This window comes from Bos indicus, chromosome 13 (genome assembly GCF_029378745.1).
Source record: "Bos indicus isolate NIAB-ARS_2022 breed Sahiwal x Tharparkar chromosome 13, NIAB-ARS_B.indTharparkar_mat_pri_1.0, whole genome shotgun sequence".
In the NCBI taxonomy this organism is placed as follows: domain Eukaryota; kingdom Metazoa; phylum Chordata; class Mammalia; order Artiodactyla; family Bovidae; genus Bos; species Bos indicus.
The window spans coordinates 31039370-31064795 of NC_091772.1; the positions used below are offsets into that span (position 1 = coordinate 31039370).

A 25426-nucleotide genomic window follows, 5' to 3' on the forward strand; every position below is an offset into this window, starting at 1 on the left:
ACAGAATACTGAGGACAGATGGTCCCATTTGATCTCAAAAGCGCCTGTGAAAGAGACATGGTCGTCTCCTGTGAAGGAAGGAATAGATTCAGGGCAAGACCCTGTATAGGAGGATGAAGGCTGGGAGTGGATGGGGAGTGACTGAGAGAGATACTGGCTCACGACATATTGTATGGAAGACCCAGTGGAGGCCAGAGATCATTACTGCATGACTGTCTATGAGCACCAAGCTGCATAATTTGGTGGTTATTTTCCTAAAAAAATGTTTTGTGAGTAGAAGTAATAGATGTAAACAGAGAGAAGGCTGGGATTCTGTCTGAAGCATGTGCTTGATATCTAAAGGGGACAAGGGCAGGGTTGAGATGAGGGTCATGAGGTCCAAGCTGGAGGGAAGAAAGTATAGAGAGAGAGATGGAGAGATATCTAGCAGTAACATAGCAGGGGTAAATCCCTGGATGCTTTAATGAAGTGAGTGAATACAGAACATGGAAGAGGGTGAGCAAAAAAGTAGAAAGATGCAACTCGTGCTCAGGGTGGAAAACAGAAGGTTGAGCAGAGAAGTAGTTCTCCATGATGACAAAAGCAGAAGAACGTTTTGAGTGAAGAAAACTCGTTGGAATGGGAGTAAGCCAAATTGGAGTAAAGAAGTGATGTCAGAAAATGTGAGGCTTGAGCAGCACATGAACTATTATGACCATATGTACACATACACTGGGGTATGGGGCAGGTCCAGCAGCTTTAGGGTCTTTCCCCTGGGCAGTCGATCTTTACATGTGTGTCTTCTGCTGTCCCATGAACTGACATACCTCCTTGATGAGCTCATTAATTAAAATACCTTCCAGTTTAATATCATTAGAGAAAGATAGTTGAGCAATGTCACAGTAGTTACAAAAACATGAGACACTCACTCTACATCTTTAAACTGCCTTGAATGCCCTGACTAGTATCACTAGGTCTTTTTTTTTCAACTACTCAAACCAATTCTTTGATTAACAGATTTATTGTTTGTTTTATAATTTAAATTTACTTGCCCAGAAGTACTATTCAGTATTGGCAAACCGTACTAGCTTGAACCATACTCAGGGGTGAATATTCTCTGGAATTTAAGATAAGCCTGTGTGGTAGATCTTTCTCATCTTTCATGATCTCAAAATCATGACTTCCTCATGAATGCCCTAAACACATATTTTACAATTCATCTTGGTAATAGGAAGCTTGCTCCCAGGGTTCGCTTCCTTTCTCTAAGCCCCCTTGTGGCAGTGAGGTGTATCTTTTCTATCCCTATGCTTTGCATAAGGCTCCTAGACTTTCAGTAAAAGGGGGGATCCATAGAGGGAGACCGATGGAGATATGAGCTTTCATTGTGCCAAATGTAAACATTCTAGATGTATGGAACGACATAAAAATTTTATGTATATATACACATCTGTGTTTGTGTATATCTATGTGTCTGTATATGTACATATCTTTAATCTTTTGTAAATTATAAGTCAAACAGAGTGAAGTAAGTCAGAAAAACAAACATCATGTATTAATGCATACATGTGAAATCCAGAAAAATGGTATAGATAATCTTATTTGTAAAGCAGAAATAGAGATACAGATGTAGAGAACAAATGTATGAATTCCAAGAGAGGAAGGGAGGATGGCATGAAGTGGGAGATTGGGATTGATGTACATTCACTACTATGCATAAAATAGATAAATAATGAGACCCTACTGTGTAGCACATGGAATTCTACCTGATGCTCTGTGGTGACCTAAATGGGAAGGAAGTCCAAAAAAGAGGGGATAAATGTACAGGTATGGCTGATGTGCTTTGCTGTACAGTAGAAATTAATACATTGTAAAGCAATTCTACTCCACCAGAAATTAATTTTTTAAAAAGTCATGCATTGAGTCACTGGACTCCAGTACGGCTCATGGTGATTGTTAAATGACCTTTGGGGTTGTGTATGCCCTGGTTTATTCCCTGTCCCCAGGTCTCGGGTGCTTGGTTTTCATCACTCATCAACAGTCCTTCTCCGAGCTTCAGGAATCGTAAAGCTTTGCAGTGAACAGAGACGCATGCTCCTGCCTACCTCTGGTTTTCAGCACCAGAAATTCTGTGTCTAACACCTGTTTTCAATCTTCTGCTCCATTTCTCAAATCTTATTATATCGCTGCCTTTTCACACTTTGTAGTCTCTCTCTAATATTTGTTTGCAAAACACTAACTCATTTATATTTCTATAATTACTGTGATTTTTTGTCTTCTCATCTGTAGTGGTTCCTTCCTTCTGGCAGCCTCTAACTACTGTTCGACACAATGGCACAGCATGTGAGATGATCCCTTATTTTAGGAGCAACCAGGCAGCTTTCTTGATAGTCAAGATAAAATTATGTTTCTAGAACCAGAACATTCTCTTTCTCATGAGATAACTAGTCTTCAGTTTCTTGACTTACTGAGTTCTAACGGTTCCCATTTTCAAATGAGTATCTTTCCTTGCTACTGCGAAATTTAGTAACTTTGTGTTCCAGGATATGACTCAGGCCTCTTACAGGTATCTGTTTATCTATATGATATGCCTCTGTAGTAATAAGATATCATTTTTTCACAGACAAAGAAAAGAGACAAAAATGTTGAGAAACGCTCAGAAAATACAGGGGGGAAAGTATACCTTAAAATTTCCTGTAATGGGAAATTCCTTTTTAATTGTGGATCAGGGCTTGTCACCCTAAGTTTCAGCATTATGCATGCATCTGTGAAATATTTCTCTTCCTTCATAAATGATGATATAGCTGTCTTAGATAATTCCCTTAAAGAGAGGTTGTTCCAAAAGCAACTTTAGATCAGAACTTTTGGACATTATACAAATTTTAAAGACCCCCCCCCCCTATATAGGGGGAGGTAAGGGTACACGGATTACAGAGGTGGGGGATTAAGAGGTACAAATATTAACTATAAAATAAGCTACAAGGATATATTGTACAATGTAGGGAATATAGACAATATTTTATAGTAACTATACACAGAGTATAACCTTTAAAACTTGTGAATCACTGTACTGTATGCCTGTAACTTACATAGCATTGTACATCAACTATCCTTCAATAAAAAATAAAGAAGCAAAAATACCTCCAAGTATTTTTAGGACACACTTGGGGTACATGTGGTAGGACTGAAGATTTCTAGACGAAACAGCCAGGTTGGCTCTTTTTTGGCATCCCTTTAAGTGTAATTTGTTTTAAAATGTATGTTCTCTTATAGAATAGGTAACTAATGAGAACCTACAGTATAGCTCAGGGAACCACACTGAAAGCTCTGTGATGACCTCAATGGGAAGGAAATCCAGAAAAGAGGGGATATATGTATACATGTGGCTGATTCACTTTGCTGAACAGCAGAAACTAACACAGCATTGTAAAGCTACTATACTCCAATAAAAATTCATAAGAATAAAATAAAATGCACATTCTCAGAAGGCAAAGCTTTGTGTTCAAGTGTGTTGAACACATTTTGCTTACTATTGTTGTTGTTTAGTTGTTAAGTCATGTCTGACTCTTGAGACCCAATGGACTCTAGCCTGCCAGGCTTCTGGCATGGAACCATGGGATTTTCCAAGCAAGAATACTAAAGTGGGTTGCCATCTCCTTCTCCAGGGGATCTTCTGAGACCAGGGATCAAACCCCCATCTCCTGTACTAGCAGGCAGATTCTTTACCACTGAGCCACCAGGGAAGCCCTTTGCTTACTGTAGTATTTATTACATATGACTCATGCACTAGAATGCCAAGAAGCACTATCGAAGCAAAAAGGATACCTTTCAAATAATTAGCCTTTGGAGGAAAGTGCTGCCCATCTATCTAGATCCATTGGGGGATTTAGGGGCCAACAAGATAATATAGAAAAGGTCAGAGAACAGCCAGGGTCTCCAAGCTGCATGTCCTGCCCTCAGAGACCCATGGAAGTCACGGCAGACACTGCCCAGCATCCAGACATCCACAGATGGTGGCTGTCACGAGGGGACTGATTCACACTACGGATTACAGCACTTAACAAAGCAAACAGGATTAGATGTTTAGACAATAGGCAGAAAGCTGTTCTATAGTTCACTGACTATAAATTTAAAGGAACAGTTCATTATTTATAGCAATCTCACTGACATAGAAGGAAGACAGAGTAAATTTTTATTGGTCAATTTAATCCAATGCTCCCACACTACTACTAAGTCAAAAGACCCATCAGCTTCATAAGGACTAACGCAGAGGGACTGAAACTGACCTTTTAAAAATGACGATTGATCTAAAATATGACACGAATGAACTATAGTTACAAAACAGAAACAGACTCCAGACATAGAGAACAGACTTAAGGTTGTCAAGGGCGGGGAGTGGGGGCCGGGGAGGACCAGGAGTTTGGGATTAGCAGATATGCAAACTTCTAGAAATAGGATGGATAAACAAGGTCTGCTGTGTAACACAGGGAACAACACTCAATATCCTGTGATAAACCATCATTGAAAAGGATGCGAAAAAGAACATATATTTATAATGGAGTCATTTTGCTATACAGCAGAAATGAACACAAACTGTAACACAAATTGTAAATCAACTCTACTTCAATAAAATTAATTTAGAAAAATGACAACCAAAGGATTTCCCTGGTCCAGTGGCTAAGGCTCTGTGCTCCCAACGCAGGAGGCCCAGGTTTGATCCCTGGTCAGGAAACTAGATATCCCCCATGCCACAACTAAAGATCCTACATGCTACAATTAAGACCCAGTGCAGCCAAATAAATAATAAAATAAATAAATATTTTTAAAGACGTCTACTGCATCACATGCCCTTCATTTTAAAACCAAACAATTTTAGTTTCAGAACATTTTACTTGTACGAAGATTCCTATCGTTTTGCTATTTTGATCCCAAATAGTCATTGATTTTACTTGCTAGAAAACAAAAATAGGAGAGACAGAGAGACTGAGATCTGAAGAATGGGTTCACTAAGTGAGGTATTTTAGAATGGAGAGCTGGATACAAATTCAGGATACAGTTATTTAATGAAATGCTAAAGTGGCCATTTATTCAAACTGGCACATCTGATTAGAAGCTATCTTTAATGCAGGCTTGCCAGGCATCATCGTAAATATCACAGGCTAGGAATTTCTGTGTGCATGGAATAAAAATCCTCTTCCTAGTACGACAGGATAATATCTTTAGCATCACCGCAATATTTATTAAGGGTGTCTTCGCAATGGAAGATGGTATCTTTACGACCACACAATAGGTTTATGAGTAGGAAAAAGTTTAAAGCATTCTGAATGTCGTAAACGTGAAACCAGTGCCATATAATGAATTGCCATTTTTGCACAGGGTGCGACTTCTGGTGGATGAGGGTTACGAGGATCGAATCCTGATGGCACATGACATACACACGAAGAATCGGCTGACGAAGTATGGAGGTCACGGCTATTCCCATATCCTCACCAACATTGTTCCCAAAATGCTGCTGAGGGGCATAACTGAGGGTGCCCTTGATAAGATACTGATCGAGAACCCCAAGCAATGGCTAACTTTCAAATAGGATGGTTGCTATGAATTCACACCTTGAGTGTAAAGCTTGCCAGGGAACAGAGAGTGATTTCAAACCCACTGTGAGATATTAATCAGATCCACAGAGGACTAATGACAGGATATTTCCTTTTTATGAGAAGCAGGAGACTTTTGCCTTCTCAGAAACTGGCTATTCCATCTGTACCTTCAGGGAGTTGCCGAGCCTAATTAAGCCCTATTGTTTTTCCTTCACAAAATAAATACAAAAGTAGCCATTTCCAAATGATGATTTACAGTTTAGATCCCCTGAGTAGAGTTTTGCTTCCTTTTGTTTTGTTTTCTTAATCCATCAGCAGCACTCCTTGAGAAAATTTAAACTGTTTTTAGTTAAATTACCCCCGTCTGGAGCAATCTAATGTTTCTTGTAATATTGATGATTCTACTAATTATCCTGCTGTTCTTTAATTAATGCTTAATGAATAATATCCCACTTTAAAATAGCTTCTGCAGCAAAGGAAGCTAAATTTTGAGACATTTATCTTAAGGATACTGTAATACAATAACCAATTCACAACAGTAAAAATATTGTGGAAGGTTAATTATATCTGTTCACCTATCTTCATATACTTAAAATAAATCAGTTTTGTTGCCTGTGCCTTTCTGGTATCCAGTTTTCCTATATTTTCTTGTGATTTGAAAAATTTATATAAGGGGATATGAACACACAGCATAGTATTCTATTATAAAAATTCAATCATAAAAGTCAAAATATATTACATAATATAGTTTAATGAATCATTACATTTATAACAAAGGCCACAATTTAATTAATAATATAGAATGCAAAAAAAGAGAAATGTTTGCCTTATATATATAATTCCCTTTATTTTCTTTACCTTTCATTTGTCTTTCCTTGGGCCTGAACAGAAAATAATGCTTATTTATCTGAAGAAAAGGTCAGATCTATTAGAAATGACAGTCTGATTCTAGAGCCAAATTTTTAAAAGGTACCCAGACCTGATGTTTAGTGTAAATAAAACATTTTTTGAAACTCTTAGTTGATGTATACCGCTGTTTATAAACTAATCTTTTGGTTGAATCCTTCATTATACTATTTGCTACCTAAAAAAGAAAAGTCTCCAAACCCTTACTGCTAATTCCTCTTCGATAAATACATATTGTTAAATGGAAATAAAATCCACTGCAACTCCTTTCTAATTTATCTTACATATTAGAAAGGCCAAATAGAATTAGTCATTAGTGTTGATAAAGGGGCTAAGTGTTGCTAATCATGTAAATCATGAGAGTTACTCAGACCAAGGCATTTAAACCAAGCAAACAGCACCTTCAGATAGGAACACCAGGTGTAACTCATTCAGAAAGTTGAGGTTCGTGAAATAAAAGATATTTCTGTGGATCAAGGATGATCAAGCTTTCTGTGTATTAGAACAGAAAGCACCCAAGAGGAAGGAGCCAGGAGAACAAACTAATTCCTTTAAATGAAAAAATGCAAATGCCCTTCACCAGTAAAAGAGACAGATTTTTCAGTCTCTGTTTTTGAAATCTAGTTGTCAAAGAGTCTTCAAAGGCAACTGAGAGTGGAACAGATTTTTCACTGTAATAGTGGAAGTAGTCTGATAGTTAGGGTATATCAACATGCATTTCATATCTTTTTCTCAGAATAAAGAGATGGCTTTTGGCAGTGTATTTTAAACAGAGAGGAAGGATTTGCACTACTCTCAAAATCTACCTTACTGTCAGCTTCAGGCCACCTGAGAAAAAAGAAAAAAATTGATCATTCAAATGCGTATGATTCATAAACATTGCAAAGGACAGCTACTTTATCTCTGCAGTCCTCACAGTAACAGTCACAGAATGTAGTCAAAGTATTGATTGGCATATGGTAATAAAGAAGCCATAGGCTTAATTTACAGACATGTGATTTCTGGGGCATTTTAACCTGATAAAATTTAATTTTCTGGATCACTCTTAGAAGTCATCTGAATGATTTTGCTACTTCATATATTTTTGTCTTCCAAAATATATTTCAATCCAAAATAAGTAATTTATGCACGTTTGTGTTTGTGCCTACATGTACATATTTTTAAATTAAATTTTTGGGTCTATACAGCCACTGTACCTATGGTCTGAAGCCATATATATATATATTATATTTCATCTAACATATATATATATACATACACATATATATATGTAGCAGGTACTTGTATAAAATATATACACTTTGTTGTCATATTGGTTATATGTGAAATGGTTTGTTTTGAAATAACCTCAGGCCATGACCTGTTGTAACTACCTGAAGGCCTTATTTAGTGTCTCCTCGGTGACGCATGCAGCAGTGCAAATTAAACCTATGTGCATTGGGTTATGAATAATCTTTTGTTTCAGAGAAGGCAAAAGCCTCTGTCTGATTTAACACCAAAGAATAAATTACTCTGACTTGTCCAAGTAAACCTAAACACATTCTATTGACAAACCGGACACGGGATTTTTCTAAATACCATACATAATTACACGTTTACACACTCAGAGGGTAATCCTATGATACAAGTTCAATCTCTATTTTTAAGGACTATCACCCAAAAAGAAAAGAAGTTTCCTAAGTCAAAGGAAATGTGGAAAATGACCCTAGGCTTGGGAATTCCCTCAAATCCAGAAAATTCCAGGTTAAGGCTTGAAGTTGAATCATTCCCAGGTCTAAGCTAAAGTTAACAAGAATACAAGGCAAACGATTTCTTTGGGGACAAAGCAGCATTGTGTCAATGAGACCCTCTCCTGCAGGGTAAAAGTCATTCTTCCCCACACTGTAAATGGACCCCGAGTTTCATAATTAGCAGATAAACTCACAGGAACCAAAGCTGACATATGGATAAAAGCAGCGAGATCACAGTACACCAAAGTATCATATATATCGAAGAAATAATTCAGTGTCTTAGATTTTTCTATAAAAATTTGTGATCTATATATAGGACTTCATTCACATGGACACTAACAATAAGGAGTATTTGCTTTGGCAGTAGTGGATCACACATCTGCTTATCTTGATTTTAATATATTTTTTTTTACATCATGTTCTGAGTACACAGATGTGAGTCAGGTAGCATTTGAATCCCCCACATCATATACACAGCTGAGGTGCCCCGCATCCGGCATCCCCCGGGGTCCTCGGTTCACTGACGTTAGCCACATGAATCCAAGGTCTGAACTCAGAGCAAGAAGCTTAGTTTTTGCACAATCAGTCAGCATAGATAATAAATCCAGAAAATGTGCTGTATTTGTTGTTGTTGCCTCCGTGGGCTTTCCCGCCATCTAACTTGATGTAGACTTCATCTCCGGGCTCCAGATGAAGAACCACACTGTTACTGGCATAGTCGTAATTCTGATCCGCATCTTGGGCAATTGCGCTGGCGCGCACCTGTGTGAAACAGACAAGAATTAGAATCTGCAAAAGAGATTTTCTTTTCTTTTTTTTTTTTGCCATTCACACAGCACCATAAATAGACTGGCCGTCAGGGCCCTGAATTTAGCACAGCCAAGTCCACCTTGGCCTTGGGGCTTTATGAGGATATCTTTGCAACGGTTTCAACTATGCTGTTGGAAAACAGAAAATAGCGCTTTTCTGACGGTCATTGTAGCAGTCTTTTTTTTTTTTCAACTATATGTGGTAAACAATGCATGCCAATCTCTTCTCTTTCTAAATCAGGACTTTTCTAATTCCTTGTATCTCTATGCCCAGTCACTTCCTGAAATGGCCATTGTTTTCTGCATTTTAATTTAAACCAAGCAGCAGTATTCTAACCTTGTCTATGAGTACAGAAGTTCAAACCAAACTTCAGTTGGTCCCTCTGATGATTAGAAAATTGAGATCCATGGTATGTACAGACTGAGAGAAATCTGACTCTTCTAACTCTACTATACAGAAAGAAAAAAAGAAGAAATCTTTTTGATTTGGGGCTTTCAAAATCTAATTCAAGGAAAAGCCCCTGTACCTGAATCAAACATTATTGGTTTAAAAGTTTTCATAGCTCTTACTTCTATTTGTGCCTTTTTATCACTTACTTGTGTACACTTAAACTATTTAATTTCAGTACATCTAAAACTTATAGAAGGAACAACACTCCCATGATTCGATGTCTCTAAAATTTCTAGAATTTCTGAATGATCTCATGGAATACCCTTTTATATTTAGGTGATTCTAAATGTGTGGTTTGCTCTGAGGATGGAGCTTTGCTTATAATCCACTCATATTGAGCCTGTGATCTCATTAGAGAGCTGACAGACACTTGCAAACAGTCCAATTCCCCATCATATCAAGTAATATGGACATTCTGTCACATTCTCAACTCCAATTAGGCTTCACATTCATTTAGTTGTATTCTGAGTCTACCTTGGAAAAAAATTTTTCAATAGGCAGACTTGTACTTGATTTATTTCAGTAAAACATCTACTTTGTGGCTTGTTTCTATTCCACTGTAATGATATTTCCCCAAATAACACAGCGAGTGATTTAGTGGTTTTGTAAACCTGTACTATGTAATAATGCATGACTTGGGGTGCAATATGTGGGATTTTATCACTTGGCAAAATGAGAGAAATGAGACATAAGTCAAGCATTTCCATTCCTTTCTTTCAAAATTTAAATGATAGGTTTTCAAATTAAATTTTCATGTGGTATGTTCTCACAGTAATGCTGAAATGTTAAAAAAGGAGAAGGCTCTTTGACACTGCTGAACTTGTAATTCAAGTAGTATTTTCAGCATTTCTTTCTGGATATCATATGGCAAAAGGAGAAAAGGGCTTAAAGATTTAGAATCATTTAACACTGTGCTAATTGACACTACTATAGTGAAAGCAATATATCATTATGCTGAGAAGCACTGATTCAAATGTATACACCACTTTAGTGATCTGTTTTGACCATTAATAAAAATACAACTTAATGTCATAATATTTCTTAGGAATTAATCCATTAGATTATAGGAGTTGGATGCTTTGATTCACTAATTTCATCTAGTCATTACATTCCCAGGAGAAAATAATCTACAAGGAGGACAGCATTCTTAGGACTTGATTTTTTTTTTTTAATGTGTAGATTTTTAATGAGTGAGAAAAATTAAAATACAAAATAATAGCTAGCCATATTAGTAATATATGAATTATCAATCTATAATAGGTTTCTCACCTAATAATCAGCCACACATTTTTATTTAGCGCTTTAGGTATTTAGTATGAAATTCTATAGGTATTATGCTTTAACACTGTTTTCTTCAGGAAGGCATTTGAGAACTGGGATTATCAAAATCAGTTGATTTAGAGATAACAGTCTTAAACACATACATAATGCAATTTTTATTCTATTGCATTATGGGGTCTAACCACAAACCCATGTAAATGTTACCATTTTTATTCAGTAGGTGTTACCATGAAAATCTGCAAATGCATTAGGGTGATCCCACAGACTGGAAGGTTACCCTTAGAGTTTTCACTTCCTTTGTTGGATAAAGCCAGTGTGATTGCTTTTTAATGAAAGTGATTCTCTAAGATTTTAACCTGTACTGTACCATAATACTCTCCCAATTAAATACGTGCCATATTCTAGTGTACTTTGCCTGATTTTTGTGTGCCTGCTCACCTGATCATACTATAAAGGTATAATGGAACGTGAAATTTCAAGCTCTAGTATCCAGCCCAGTAACTTCCAACAATTCTTCCTTTAAGCCATCAAACTATTGAGGAAAGCAATGTATCCACCCTGGAGACTATTTTCAGGTTCCAAAATGTATACTGATTTCAGCATTTTCTCTGAGAGGTTGATGCATTCTTTTCTTTGCCCCATATACCCATTTCTACCTAAATGTACTCTAATATCTTTTCATCTTATAAGTTAACTATTTAGATTCTGCTGATCTTTAGTGCATGTTTCACAGCCCCTAAAAAGATAATTAATTTGACATTTCATGAATCTTGCTAATAACTTAGTACCAGCCCACAAACTGTCCATCATTTCCAATATATCTCATATTTACTGGTGCCATGACTAATAAATTCTTAGAGTAAAAATGGATCTTTAATTATTTTATAGTTCTAATGTTAAGCCAGTTCTATTTTTTATTACAGTAGCTTATTATTTTTTTTCTTTACAGAAAATTAGAGGAGCTTATTATAGTGGTATTATAGTGACTGGATTCAAATAGCTATATTTTTTAATCAGGTTTCCTGCTAAAAGTATACAAACTTAAAAAAAAAAAATTCCTGTCTCTGTTAAAGCTATTTGAGTCCAACTTTTGCCTTTAATATGCACTGTCATGGGCTTTTAACACATGGTAAGATTAAATTTAGGTTGATGGTTTCATGGGGAATATGAGAATGATAGTCCTTTTAGTTCTGTGTTTGTGAGGATATAATAGGTTATGTTGCTTTAGCATTATCTTATTAGTGAGGGTTTATCATTAGAGACAATATTTATGGTAACATTTGCTAATTTAATTAATCGCTACTGATGCTCTCATAATTTCATTTTCATTGTACTTCTGTGGAATCATAAACAAAAGGTTAAGTGGTGTATCAGGTTAATTTACTGGCCTTTGACGTTTCCATCTGTGATTCTGCATTCAAACACAAAGCATAAATAAAATGGTTCTCATATGGTTACGGTCCAGAGGCATTCCTCTATCCTAGAGTGAACTGCTTTTTTAGTTTAATTTTTTGTGCTTCTCAAATCTACTTAATCCATAGAACATTACACTGACATGGATCTCTTGAGTTTCTGTTTTATGAAAACAAATTAGGTCAGCTCAGAAGAGGGAACTGCTGTCTAAGAAGTGATCAGACAAGAGTAAATTTGAAAATCAAGGATCAACTCTTTCTTTAATATTACTTAAAAAAAAGATTTTGTAAGATTTGTCATTTGTAATGCCTGCAGACCAGACTTTACAAAATAGTTCTATTCTGGAGATAGAATTTCTTAACACTAATATTGTAATAACCATTTTGCAAAACAGTCCTTGCTGAACTCGAAAATATATTGTTTGCTACGGTATTTGTTTTTCTGAATAACTTGTTGCTCACCTTTTATAGAAGCAGCAGCTTAACAATGCCAATGAAAAGCATTATACATTATCAGGTCAGCTGTTTTGCCTTTTTTTTTTCCCCTGATCCTCACATAATGCATATCCTAGGATGATACAAAGAAGCCTTCTACACTCCAAACAATGAAATTATTAAAAAATACAAACTGCACACGGAACACATATATGGCATGGTTTTCCTGGAATCTAAATCTGGCCTCAGCGTCAGCATTTAAACTAATTTAAATGTACTGCTCCCCAGCTTTTCATGCAATTGCAATTCCCAGAGACTTAAAGATGTGTGTTTTTATACTCTGGCTGAAACAACTTGAATCATTTTTTTTAATTTGAATTAATACCTCTAAAAACAATCTCTTCAGCCTGACAGTATTTGCTAGACTTAATCTTTGAGTCAGAAGGCAGCCAAATTGTAAATAAATGGGTGCCTCATCACTGCCTCCTGAGGGGCTGTTCACAAATCATTTTGTTAGGGTGACATAATAGCTCTATTTTGGTACAATGAGTCATGCCCTTTTTAGCCATTTACCTATAATGAAGCCACTGCTCTGTGAATAATTTTTATTTATCTTAATATTATTTTCATGCATAATAAATATAATAAACAACCCTGTCAGTGCCTCCTGGTGGCCATTTTTCCTCTTTTTGTTCTATCCGACCTTAGGGTCCCTTAAGCCATTTACTTCTGAATTCTTTTAGAAGTGAGGGGTAATAGGAAAGAGAACGGACAGGATATTTCGCCCTTTCTCTTATTTATTTAGAGCATTTGTGTTTCACTTTGGAAGAATTCTGACACTGTGAATTGTGTGTTTGGAATAAATTCTGCTTTAATGTGGCTTAATACAAACCAGGGTTATAGCTAGAAAGGTCTCAATTCAAGGGACAAGCGACCTGAAGCCTGAGAATCCTTGTTATATCACAGTTGGCCCTCGCAGAGTCATGGGGAGCAGGGTAGCGGGGGTACTCTGTGCCACTTGAGAAGCAAAGTTAAACCCAAGAACTCAGCCCAGACTGCAGGCTGCAAGGCCTCCCTCAGCGGCTGATTTACCGTGTGCAGAGGGTCTGATTATACTTTGAGGTAGATACAAATATGATTTTCCTCCCCTGACGAAGAGATCAGACACACTACGGTTTTGCAATGACCGCGAATTTCTCAAGGCAACGAGAAAGTGGCCCCAGCCTAACACCGCAGACCGGTGGCCCTTGGAGCAACGCGCAACGGCTTGGCTCAGGGGAGCAAGTCGTCTGGCCGAGGGCTAACCTGAGGCTATTTCACAGTCCAAGCCAAGGCCACCGCTGCTTGTGAGGGAAAGGTTGGGTTGGAGAGACCCTCACGAAGGCGCCCTGGGGCTCGCTGGCAGGGAGGCTCATCGCCCCGGGTTTGGGTTGGCCCACCAGCTTCCTGACCACCCGCCTGTGCGTCCTCCGGCTCCAGCCAGTGGAGTTTGGGCTCTGTGTTTGGGAGCGTGTTTTATGGCACAAACCCAGGATTCTCAACTTTTCCTTTTGTTAGCAGCACTCATTGCCTCTCCCCCTTCTTCAGCTGAAATCTAAACCAGAGTTTTGCATCTCGAATTTGACTACTTGTGAGTTTATCCGGGCCTGGCGATGTGGTCCTGCCTTGGCCCCGGGTGCGCCCTCCGCTCGGACTCACTCCTCCGCACCCCTTCTATTTTTTCCTTTGGGCCCAGGTCTTTCTCCCTCGGGTTTGTCACGCTGGCACGCCCACTTCTGGCTCCCCCAGCCCTCCCAATTCCTGGCAAAACCTGACAGTGACCCCCACCCTGGTGAGCATCCCACAGCCGAGGGGTCGCTTTCTCCTCCGGGACTGCCCGAGGTGCACGGATTGTCCCGGGACCGAATCCTGCTTCCCGCTTATTAGGGTCGCGCGCAAGGAACGCAGGTGCCCGGGCTTCGGGAGCCACCTTCGCCAGGCCTCCGGGCGCTCTTTGGCGTACGACCCCCCGCCTCCCCAGGGTGGGGACAGCATTCCCCCTCGCTCGCAGCTCCCTGGAGCGGGAGCTGCCGCGCCCATCCTCCAAGGGCTCCCACCCCCCATTTCCGGGGTCTCCTCCCTCTCGCCTGCACCTTCCCGCGCGCCCTCCCCGCCCTCCGCCTGCTCTCACCTGGTTGTTTTTGCAGAGATCAGCCCACATGCTGGTGCCATCCCCTCCTCGCATCAGAACGTGGTAGGTGAAGAAGTAGATACCCGGGATGGAGCAGGTGAACTTGCCCGTGGTGGGATCGTAGTGGTTCCCGAGATTGGTGACCACGTCGTCGAACTTGAGCACCTCGTAGCCTTCGTGCTGCCGCTTGAGGCCGGCGTAGAAGGCAATCTTGGGCACCGTGCTGTAGGTGGCGGCGCTGATGGCCCCGGCCGCGTTCAGGCCCGGCGCCCCCGGCGGGCCCGGCAGGCCTTGGCGGCCGGGCTCGCCCTTCTCGCCCGGGGGGCCCACGGGGCCCGGCGGCCCGGGCTCACCCGGGGGCCCCCGCGGGCCCGCCTTCCCCGGCCTGCCGGCCTCGCCTTTGGGGCCCTGGATGAAGGTGGGCAGGGACTGCATGAGGCCGCGGTCGGGCGTGGCGGCCGTGCTGGGCGCCTTGGTGCCCCCATAGGGGTCGCAGACCATGCGGCAGGTGCCCAGCATCTCGTAGTGCGCCGACGTGCCGGCCGAGCTCACCAGCACCGGGATGAGGATCACCAGCAGCAGCACCATCACCACCCCCAGCGCCCCGGCTGCAATCAGGCGCCTCCTGCTGCCCACCAGCCGGCTCAGCGCGGGGCGATCCTCTTGTCTGCTTTTGGACAAAATTTTGAAGGTTGGGCGGGGACCTCCTCAGAGCCGAAAACAACCCCCTGCGAACCCCAAGTCCCCTGGGCAGGCGCGCGCCGGCCGCTCCTCGCGGGCTCTGGCTCTCCCCCCAGCTGAGGCTGCGGCTGGGGAGGGAGCTCGGACGCCAAGTGACTTGAGCTGAAGTCCCGAGCTGGGGGGTGCGGGTGGGGGTGGGGGCAGGGGGAGGGGTGCGCAGGGCGCCCTCTCTCCTCCCGCGAGCCCCTCGCACCTGTGGCTACCGGGGCGCCGGCGCGGCCGCCCTGAGTGCAGAGCAGCCGCCGCCTCTCGCGCTCTCCCGGGCCGCTCACACTTTTATGCCTCCGCCTGCGATCGACTTTTCCGTTTTTGCCGACTGCGCCAGTTCGCACCAACTTTCCGTCTGAAGTTGCCTTTTTCTGCCTCCTCCTCTTCTTTCGCTCGCTGGGATCGCCCTTCTCCTGCCTTTTCTCTTTTTCCCCCTCCTCGGCAACCACCAGAACTCTAATAGATGCGCATCCCCAAAACCCCGCGCACCGGCTAGGGCCCGGCAACCCCCGGGTGAGTGGAGCGGCGGCGCTGGGCACCAGTGGCGGCTCGGAGAGGCTCCGGGCTGGATCGGAGGAGCTGGCGAGCAGTGACGAGCGCCTCACGGCCGGGAGCGGAGCGAGAGAGAGACTGAACGCAGAATTCTGCCTGGGTACCACCTGCCAGGAGAAGAGGAGGCTGACAAACGCGCGCCGGAGCAATTTATAGGCACCCAAGGCGCAGAGGAAGGGGAGCCGCTTTGGCATCTCATTGCGGCATCTGCTCTGCTCATCCCACTCAAAGAGAGTTTGGCATTACTCTGACAATGTGGGATTTTTTCCCCCCTCGGCCTCTCTCTCTCTCTCTCTCTTTTTTTTTTTTTTTTCCTTCTCTGCACATGGATGAACAGTGAGATCCTGAATACTCCCTTGCTGAACTCAGGCGATGGCAGCGCTCTCCCTGGACATATGGGGGGGTGGGGGGTGGGGGAGGTGAGACAGATGTACAGGAGGAGCCTTCAGAACTCAAGGGTCACACCTAAGTCCTCTATTTCGCCGCTGCCTGCAGCCCCAGTTGGAGGGTGCAGTTGAAGGTTGAATGGAGGGTGGCTGGGTTGACAGTATTTCTCTAATGGCTCACCCACAATCGGCGCTTCAGGTGTTTTGTTTTTTTTTTTTCTGTCTCAAAATGCCACTTTTAACATAAGGAGGGCCCTTTAGAATTTTCCAGATGGTAGATGTGATTTTTTTTTAACCTTATGATTTTCCTCACCAGCCTTCCAAAGTGAAATAAGATGTTACCCAAAAAACCGTAAGGTGTGTTGAAAAGCCAAAGGACCTTTCTCAAGGATTTTAAATGAACATGCCCACCACATAAAAGGAGGGAGGGGGGGACTCTTTTGACAAATGCTGCAAATGGTGAGAACACAGATAGGTACTCTGATTATAGGCTTACAATTCTAGCAACCTTTCAGGAGATTCAGCCATGGACCTAAGTTGCATTTACTTAAAGAGTAAATGCATGAGAAATAATCACTCGTCAGTATGCCTTAAGAAGTCTTGAAAGAAAGCAGGCAGCGTTCACAAAAGTACTGGACAAGATCTTTTCTTAAGACACAGAAAGAGCCCTGCAAGTCAAGCACTTTTCCTGCATGTGTCTTGGGGGAGGGGGAAAATGGGCAAAATATGAGAAAGAAGAGCTCCCATTTGTGATGGCGAGGAGGAGAAGGAACAACCTGAATTTATAATATTAATGGAAAGCCCCTCCGCAGTAGATATTAGGCAAGTTATCCCACCGACAAATACATAAGACACACAAGAACGACTTTAAATAAACAAGTAGAATTGATTCGTAAATCATACTTCTGCATTCAGGAGCAGCGGATGTCAATCAAACCCGGGTGACATTTGGTTGTCAATACGGGGATGATGGCTGGGAAGACGGTGACTTATTACATCGGGGCGAGAATTGAAATTAGAAGCAGAAACAAGTAAGATTGCACAACCAACAAACAATAGCATCCCGGGTGCCCATCAGAGGCCTGTGATCTGGTCTGTGGGTACCACAGCATGGATGGACATCCTCTCCTCTCTGCTTTCTGCCTACCCCCATCCCACCCCACCAGTTCAGTTCTTTCTCTCCTCCTCCTCTATTTCAGAACAAAATAAGGTCAAATGGGAGGAGGCAGAAGGAAACAAAGATTCATTGATTCTTCTAAGAGAAATGTCAGCGGCTTGTCCTGGGAGAATCAACATTAAGGCATTGGGCAGTGGGGGGCATCCTAGCCCAGGTCTCCCTACTCCCCAGGATCACGCCTTCTGGCTGCTGACATGGCCCCTCCTCCTGCTAGTGGGACTCAGTCCTTCTCACTTCTCAAACCTTTCACTTTTATTTGAAGGGGTTGGTTTTATAAACATCTGTCTTTACATTGGACATAGTTAATATACATTTCACACTGTTTTTGTTCACATGAGCTGCCTTATTTTTTCATATGTTTAAGCAACAAACACAAAGTTCTCTCCAGGCAACAGTATCTATTTTCCTAACATCTCTTCTGGGTTGCTTCTCAGAATTACCTTTCTTTGTGGGGGTTGGGGGGAGCAAGGGACAAAATGTGTCAGCAGTAGCAGGTAATGTATTAATGAAATACGTTCTCCCCTGATACACCAAATTATCAGATGTCATCCGAGTTCTTCATTGTGAAGAAGAGTAGGGGAATAAAAGCAAAGTTTTTTTTTTTTTTTAAAGGGAGAATTGTATAAATAAATTCTCATCAAAAACCTGAAGATTTGGGGTTTGGTCAAAAAGTTTGTGTGGGTTTTTCTGTAACACCTTATGGACCGGAATGAACTTTTTGGCCAACCCAATACATGGATGAGTATTCATCCCATAGAGGAACTTATTAAGGATGAAACAGAAGAGTTGAAAGGGACCCTGGAAAGCTATTTCTACTTGCTCACTTGGCAGATGGTGAGACTGACCCACAGACATCCACCCTGTGTTTGCTGGTACACTTTCCTCTGCATGGTAGTATGGATACATTCTGGCCCAGCCCAAGACCTGCGGTACTGTTCCTAGTAATTCAGGCTTTCCTCCTACTTTCTCTAATGCCAAGGCAGAGCTTGATTTTTGCAAATGAGGGCTTTAATATCTCAAAATTCTGCTGAGATGTGGACTGGTGCTCAATTGTCATGTCATCCTTCATAAGAAGTACACCTTTTCTGAGTTCACACGGCTGACCCTAGTCTTTCCCTTGAATGCATATACCTGGGCAGTGCATGGACATTTGCTTTTTAATGAAGGAAGTTTAAATGCTCCTTCTCTTTCCTTTCCTTTATAAATCATATATCAATACTTCAATTCAGTTCAGTTCAGTTGCTCAGTTGTGTCCGACTCTTTGCGACCCCATGAATCACAGCATGCCAGGCCTCCCTGTCCATCACTAACTCCCGGAGTTCACCCAGACTCACATCCATCGAGTCAGTGATGCCTCAAGATTTTCAGGGACACCTGTGTGGTAGATGAACTCAGGGCTGATTTCTGCCACTTACCACTGCTTGAATTTTTCAGAAGGTTCTCTGGAAAGTTATTCACGCTTCAGCCCTTATTCTGACAGTTTGAATAAACCATCTGATATGGCATATTACTCATCATCTTTATATGTTTATAATAATAGAAAATGTGTCAAGTGAAAAAAAATATTTGCTTCTTTTCAGTCCTCATCAGAGAATCAAGTTGTATCTCATAATCGATACTAGTTTTGGAAGCAGGCCCTAGAATCTCATTTTCACAGGACTTCCCAGTCATTTCTCAAGAACACACTAGGCTCCATCTTCCCATTCCTTCTGCACCTGGGCCTTTGGAGCCATTAAATAATAAAGTCAAATGCCTATGATCTGGACTGGTGATAATCCTGTGATTTTCACCTTTCCCACATCATTTCTGTCTTTTTCGCAGAACTGAGCAGATCCTCAACCCACGACTCCCACACGGATGTGTGTGGCCATCCATTAATCTTTATTGAGCACTCATTGCCAGCATAGCCCTGCACCAGGCTCATCTGAGGCAGATAAATATTTAGTCATGAGAATAATTTTCAAATCCAGCAGCACTTCAGCAGAAATAGCATTTCTGTAACAGTGGAAAAAAAATAATGAATTCACAAACCCAAGGGCTAGCTAAAGAAATAGATATTAAAAATGTAAAAATAATAATTGGGGCTGGATCAGCTATTGATCTCTAATTTCTGGGTCTTCATATTGTATTTCAGGACATACACTCCTCTGATTGAAGAATTGGAGGTTTCCAGCCAGATAGAGTCTGCTTCAAGTTATACAGGGAAGCTCTGGAAACAGAAGGGTTTTAACTTGACTCTTATGCTGTGCTCCGTCACTTCAGTCATGTCCCACTCTTTGCAACCCTGTGGACTGTAGCCCATCAGGCTCTTTTGTCCATGGAATTTTCCAGGTAAGAATACTGGAGCAGGCTGCCATTTCTTACTCCAGGGGATCTTCCCGACCCAGGGATCGAACCCATGTCTTCTGCACTGGCAGGCAGATTCTTTACCACTGAGCCACCTGGGAAGCCCAATTTGAATCTTAGCTTCCTCATTTAGTAGCTAGGGAAGTTACTTGTAATCTTCCTGAGGCTTAATTTCCTTTTCTATGAAATACCTAAATCAGGATTGTGGTGAAGATAGAGTTAATGTATCTAATTACAGTGATACTCAATGCCCAGTGAGAAGCCAGTAAATGTCAATTTTTATCTTAGTACTGGATTGGCCAGAAAGTTCATCTGGGTTTTTCTGTTTCATCTTAGGGAAAAACCCAATGAACATTTTGGCCAACCCAATATATTGTAGGTCTACTGAGGAGTGTGTGTATGTCTATGAATTGGATGTAGAATACAAGGCTCTCAAGGGAGTTAAAGCTAAAGAACCAGACTTCAGAAAAACTGTATCCAACGAGCAATGAGTAATACAGACTTAGATAAAATGATAAGGAATACAGAAGTTGTCCATGAGAGCAGCCTTCTATAATATAAAACAAAGCAAGACAAAACTCAAAACAGGCATCACTTTACTCTTCAAAGGAAGAAAAAAACCTCATAGCAGTTTGAATTCACTGCAGTTTTCCAGGCCAAGTTTTTACATTTGAAACCTAGGACTTGCCAAGGTGGCTCTAGTGGTAAAGAACCTGCCTGCCAGTGCAGGAGACCTAAGGGATGCAGGTTCGATCTCTGGGTCAGGAAGATTCCCTGGAGGAGGGCATGGCAATACATTCCAGTATTCTTGCCTGGAGAATTCCATGGACAGAGGAGCATGGCGGGTTATGGTCTACAGAGTTGCAAAAGAGTCAGGCATGACTGAAGGGACTTAGCCCAGCACAACACAGCAAGGAAGCATCAGAATATGCTTTTTGTCCCCTGGAAAGTTCTCCAAATCTGAAGTAGCAAGTGTATTTAAAAATCACTGAGGTAGTTATTTAGGACCTGATCCTCTGGATGGTGACTCTCAACAACGCAGACAAACTAGAGAGGGCGGCTTTGAACAGACAGCCAAAAGAGCCATCCCTCTGCTGCAGACCTAAATCAGAACCACATGCAGGAGAGGATTTCCAACACTCACCCTCCATAGAAGAGAGTGAGCTGAACAGCTAGCTTGGCAGATCTACTGTCAGAAAATGATCGAATAGCCAGATGGAGATCGTAACTAACACATTATGTAAGACTCTGTTACAATACATGGTTTCAGGTTGGTCTTGAATTCTTGCTCTGTCCGTCCAGAGAAGGATGAAATCTCTATTATGGATATGATATTTTCTACTTGCTTGCCATGGGTCAAATTTTTGGTCCCTATGACTCTACTTAATGTAGAAATGAAGGGAAATATTACAAAGACGGAGATCTAAGAAATTGGCAAGTCCTCCTAAGCTGTGCTCACGATAACTCAGTCAACAAGGTAGATGGATGAATTCAAGAAACTAAAGGCACTTATTTACAAAACAGAAACAGACTTACAGATATTGAAAACAAACTTATGGTTACCAAAAGGGAAACAGGACAGGGGGCATAAATCAGGACCTTGGGATGAACATACACACACCACTATATATATAAGATAGATAACTAACCAGGACCTACTGTGTAGCACAGAGAACTCTACTCAATATTCTGGGATAACTTACATGAGGAAAGAATCTAGGAAAGAATGAATAGATATATATGTATAACTGAATCACTCTTCTATACACCTGAAACTAACAAAACACTCTAAATCAACTATATGCTAAAATATTTGAAATAAAGAAAGAAACTAAAAGTGGGAAACTTCTAGCAGAAGATGTATCCTAGGGACACAGTTGAGAAGCTGTGCAACAGACAGACGAACTGACAGACAGCAATAAGAACTGGGGTGGTCTTGATGTTTTGTTATAAAAAATCTAAAGCATTAGGCATTCTGAGAAGAGAGGTTACAGAGAGCTCCCAAGGGAACCAGACCCAGGCAAGAGCAGCCAATATTCTAGAAACTAGCTCAGAGTAATTAGGCTGCAGGAGGCATGAGCATCAAGTGAGGTGAACGTGGTCCCACTCCCCACTCCCACTCCTCCCAGAGTAACTGACCTTCAAAAGGGAACAATATGTATGTGCTAGGAAGAACCACTGTGTCCCTTGGGTATTTGTACATCAACAGACACATCAGCTTTTCCCTGATGCAGGCAATCTCCTGGGAATAGTCTTAAACAGTGTAAAAATAGATTTAATTTGAAACCATAATCCCCAAAATAAATTGTGAAGGTAGTTTAGATTTGTAATAAGCTCAAAGGAAGAAAACCCAAAATAAACCTATCAGGGGTAGTAGTATATTCAATACAAGTGGCAGTGTATGCCAATACTTCCCATTGAAAGAACTTGTCACAATTCATAATTCAGTGAATGACTTTATCTTTGTCTCTGGAAAGTGGAGGTCAGTCAAAGTTGATCCTATATAGACCAGGGTTTTGTGATTTTCTTTTTCCTAGATAGTTCAAGACAGAAGTCATCATCCTTCCACTTGTCAGTATCCACAAAGGTTCTCGGGTTTCACTCGGGGCCCTTCTGACACACACCAGCAGGCAGGAAGATTCTGAGTGTGATGTTAATCATTCTGGGTGTTTTAGCCTTTTATTGCTGCTGCCTGGCTGGGACCATTCCAGCAAGCCGGCAACTTCACAGAGGCGGGAACAGAGACAAGACTGTTCATTTTATTACCAATGGCTGCTGTTGTGAATTTGCAGTAAATTTTCATGACAGAAAAATTTTAAATTATTGGCTAACTTAGAAGAATTAACTGAACATGTCTATTATCCAGTACATGTCATCATGTATTTGTACTTGTATATATACATATAATCCCAATTATATATATTAAATATGGCACATATAGTATGTCATCATAACACATATATGTACATTATATATGATCGCTATATTGATATGTGTATATCATATATATGATCACTTTTACATCAGTTCAGTTCAGTCGTTCAGTCATGTCCAATTCTTCGCGACCCCATGGACTGCAGCACACCAGGCCTCACTATCTATCACTAACTCCTGGAGTTTACTCAAACTCATGTCCATTGAGTCGGTGATGCCATCCAACCATTTCATCCTCTGTCATCCCCTTCTCCTCCTGCCTTTAATCTTTCCCACCATCAGGGTCTTTTCAAATTAGTGAGTTCTTCACATCAAGTAGCCAAAGTATTGCAGTTTCAGCTTCACCATCAGTCCTTCCAATGAATAATCAGGACTGACTTCCTTTAGGATGGACTGGTTGGACCTCCTTGCAGTCCAAGGGACTCTCAAGAGTCTTCTCCAACACTACAGTTTAAAAGCATCAATTCTTTGGTACTCAGTTTTCTTTATAGTCCAACTCTCATATCCATACATGACCACTGGAAAAACCATAGCCTTGACTAGATGGACCTTTGTTGGCAAAATAACGTCTCTGCTTTTTAATATGCTATCTAGGTTGGTCATAACTTTTCTTCTAAGGAGCAAGCATCTTTTAATTTCATGGGTGCAGTCACCATCTGCAGTGATTTTGGAGCCCCCAAAATAAAGTCACTGTTTCCACTGTTTCCCCATCTATTTGCCATGAAGTGATGGGACCAGATGCCATGATCTTAGTTTTCTGAATGTTGAGTTTTAAGCCAACTTTTTCAGTCTCCACTTTCACTTTCATCAAGAAGCTCTTTAGTTCTTCTTCGCTTTCTGCCATAAGGGTGGTGTCATCTGCATATCTGAGGTTATTGATATTTCTCCTGACAATCTTGATTCCAGCTTGTGCTTCATCCAGCCCAGTTTCTCATGATGTACTCTGCATATAAGTTTAATAAGCAGGGTGACAATATACAGGCTTGATGTACTCCTTTCCCGATTTGGAACCAGTCTGTTGTTCCATGTCCAGTTCTAACTGTTGCTTCCTGACCTGCATACAGATTTTTCAAGAGCAGGTCAGGTGGTCTGGTATTCCCATCTCTTTAAGAATTTTCCACAATTTATTGTTCTTTTACATATATATATACACATAGATTATATATATATATATATGATTATTTATATATAATTTCTTTTACATAAACTTGTAAGGATTGTTTTTGTGAGTGGGCAGAAAGTCTTAATGGTCAGATAATGAAAGCCAGTGATGGACCACCCATGGTGCTTTCTCTTTCTCAAGAGCCCCAGACCATGACCTTGACACCCCAGGACATGTGAGCATTTGTCCTTGCATTACACAGACCACTGCTTGGTGCTCTTTGCCCATTTCCCTCAGGCTTGAGGGAGGCCTCCACATGGTCCCTTTTCTATAAAGGCCTTGGACAGAAAAGAGAAGAAAAAAAAAAAATAGGAGCTAATCAGAAGAAATTTTAAGAGAAGTGTGGTTTTCAGAGGAAAAAGCATGCATTAGGCCTAAACTACATAATTAACTTTTTCCTCAGAAATTCAGAACAAGCTCAGAAGGCCCTAATCTAATGTTTTATCTGGTGTTTGACGGCACTAGTTACAATGAATTCTCTGGATAAGTCGCTTCTATTATCTTCTCATTAATGTGTTCAATTTAATTCAATTTAATTTAATTGAAAACAGGCAAGAAGAGAGCTGGACTTGGCTGTCTTTTCCTCTGCCTCCAGTCTCTCCCATCTGCAAACTGTCTCTCTCACACAGCATTTGCAGGCACCTTCTTTCGCCTGTGGAAGCCACCTCTGTCATCCTGTTTCTCAACAGCTCCCCTCCCCTACCTCCTACCTTACTGCCTTTTTCTTCTCTGGGCCTCCCAAGCTCTGGTGAGCTCCCTTTGTCTCACAGCACTGGCAACCCTGGTGGCTTAGATGGTAAAGAATTTGCCAGCAATGCAGAAGCCTCGGGTTTGATCCCTGGGTCGGGAAGATCCCCTGGAGAAGAGAATGAGTACCCACATCTAGTATTCTTGCCTGGAGAATTCCATGGACAGAGGAGCTTGGCAGATTACAGTCCATGGGGTCGCAAAGAGTCAGACACGGCTGAGCGAATAACACTTTCACTTTATAGCACTAACATTCTGCTTTCCTAAAGGCTCATGTCCTTTCTCCTGTGACAGAGAAAAATCCCGTCTTTCATCTGTAGCCCCCCACCTACTCCTTCCCCCACCCACATGCGCTAGAGACACATTTACTAGGGACTAAATATGTGTTTGTGGATGTGAATCGCTGAACTGGGAATCAACAGCAGCATTTTCGAAAGAATCTTAAAAAAGGACTCAAGAAATCCAGATGTACTGAACAAAGCTGGACTGGAAATGAGACATTTCCAAGGATTGAGCATTCACTCAGTCATGTCCGACTCTTTGTGACCCCATGGACTGCAGCCCGCTAGACTTCTCTGTCCATGGAATTTTCCAGGCAAGAATACTGGAGTGGGTTGCCATTTCCTACT

At 41.4% G+C, this 25426-nt stretch overlaps 2 protein-coding genes across 2 annotated transcripts in view; one reads left to right on the top strand and one right to left on the bottom strand.

Moving 5' to 3' along the window:
- PTER (phosphotriesterase related) overlaps positions 1-6187 on the top strand; it is a 75752-nt gene extending 69565 nt beyond the window's left edge. Inside the window, 1 exon segment of the mRNA XM_019973106.2 lies at positions 5353-6187. Within this exon segment, the coding sequence (XP_019828665.2) occupies positions 5353-5563 (211 nt within the window). The 3' untranslated portion in view covers positions 5564-6187.
- A 114-nt stretch (positions 6188-6301) lies between these two features.
- Positions 6302-15352, bottom strand: C1QL3 (complement C1q like 3). The gene is made up of 2 exons (XM_019973107.2): positions 14765-15352; positions 6302-8968 (listed from the first exon to the last, which is right to left on the bottom strand). The coding sequence occupies exons 1-2, from the start codon at positions 15350-15352 to the stop codon at positions 8789-8791; spliced, it is 768 nt and encodes a 255-aa protein (XP_019828666.2). The 3' UTR covers positions 6302-8788.
- Positions 15353-25426: the final 10074 nt, after the last annotated feature.

Bases quoted from the DNA above. Each gene is read 5' to 3' on its own strand.
- C1QL3 (XM_019973107.2), bottom strand. From the start codon at position 15,352: ATGGTGCTGCTGCTGGTGATCCTCATCCCGGTGCTGGTGAGCTCGGCC. The intron at 8,969-14,764 runs GTGAGAGCAGGC...TGTTTCACACAG, and splicing joins ATCTCTGCAAAAACAACCAG to GTGCGCGCCAGCGCAATTGC.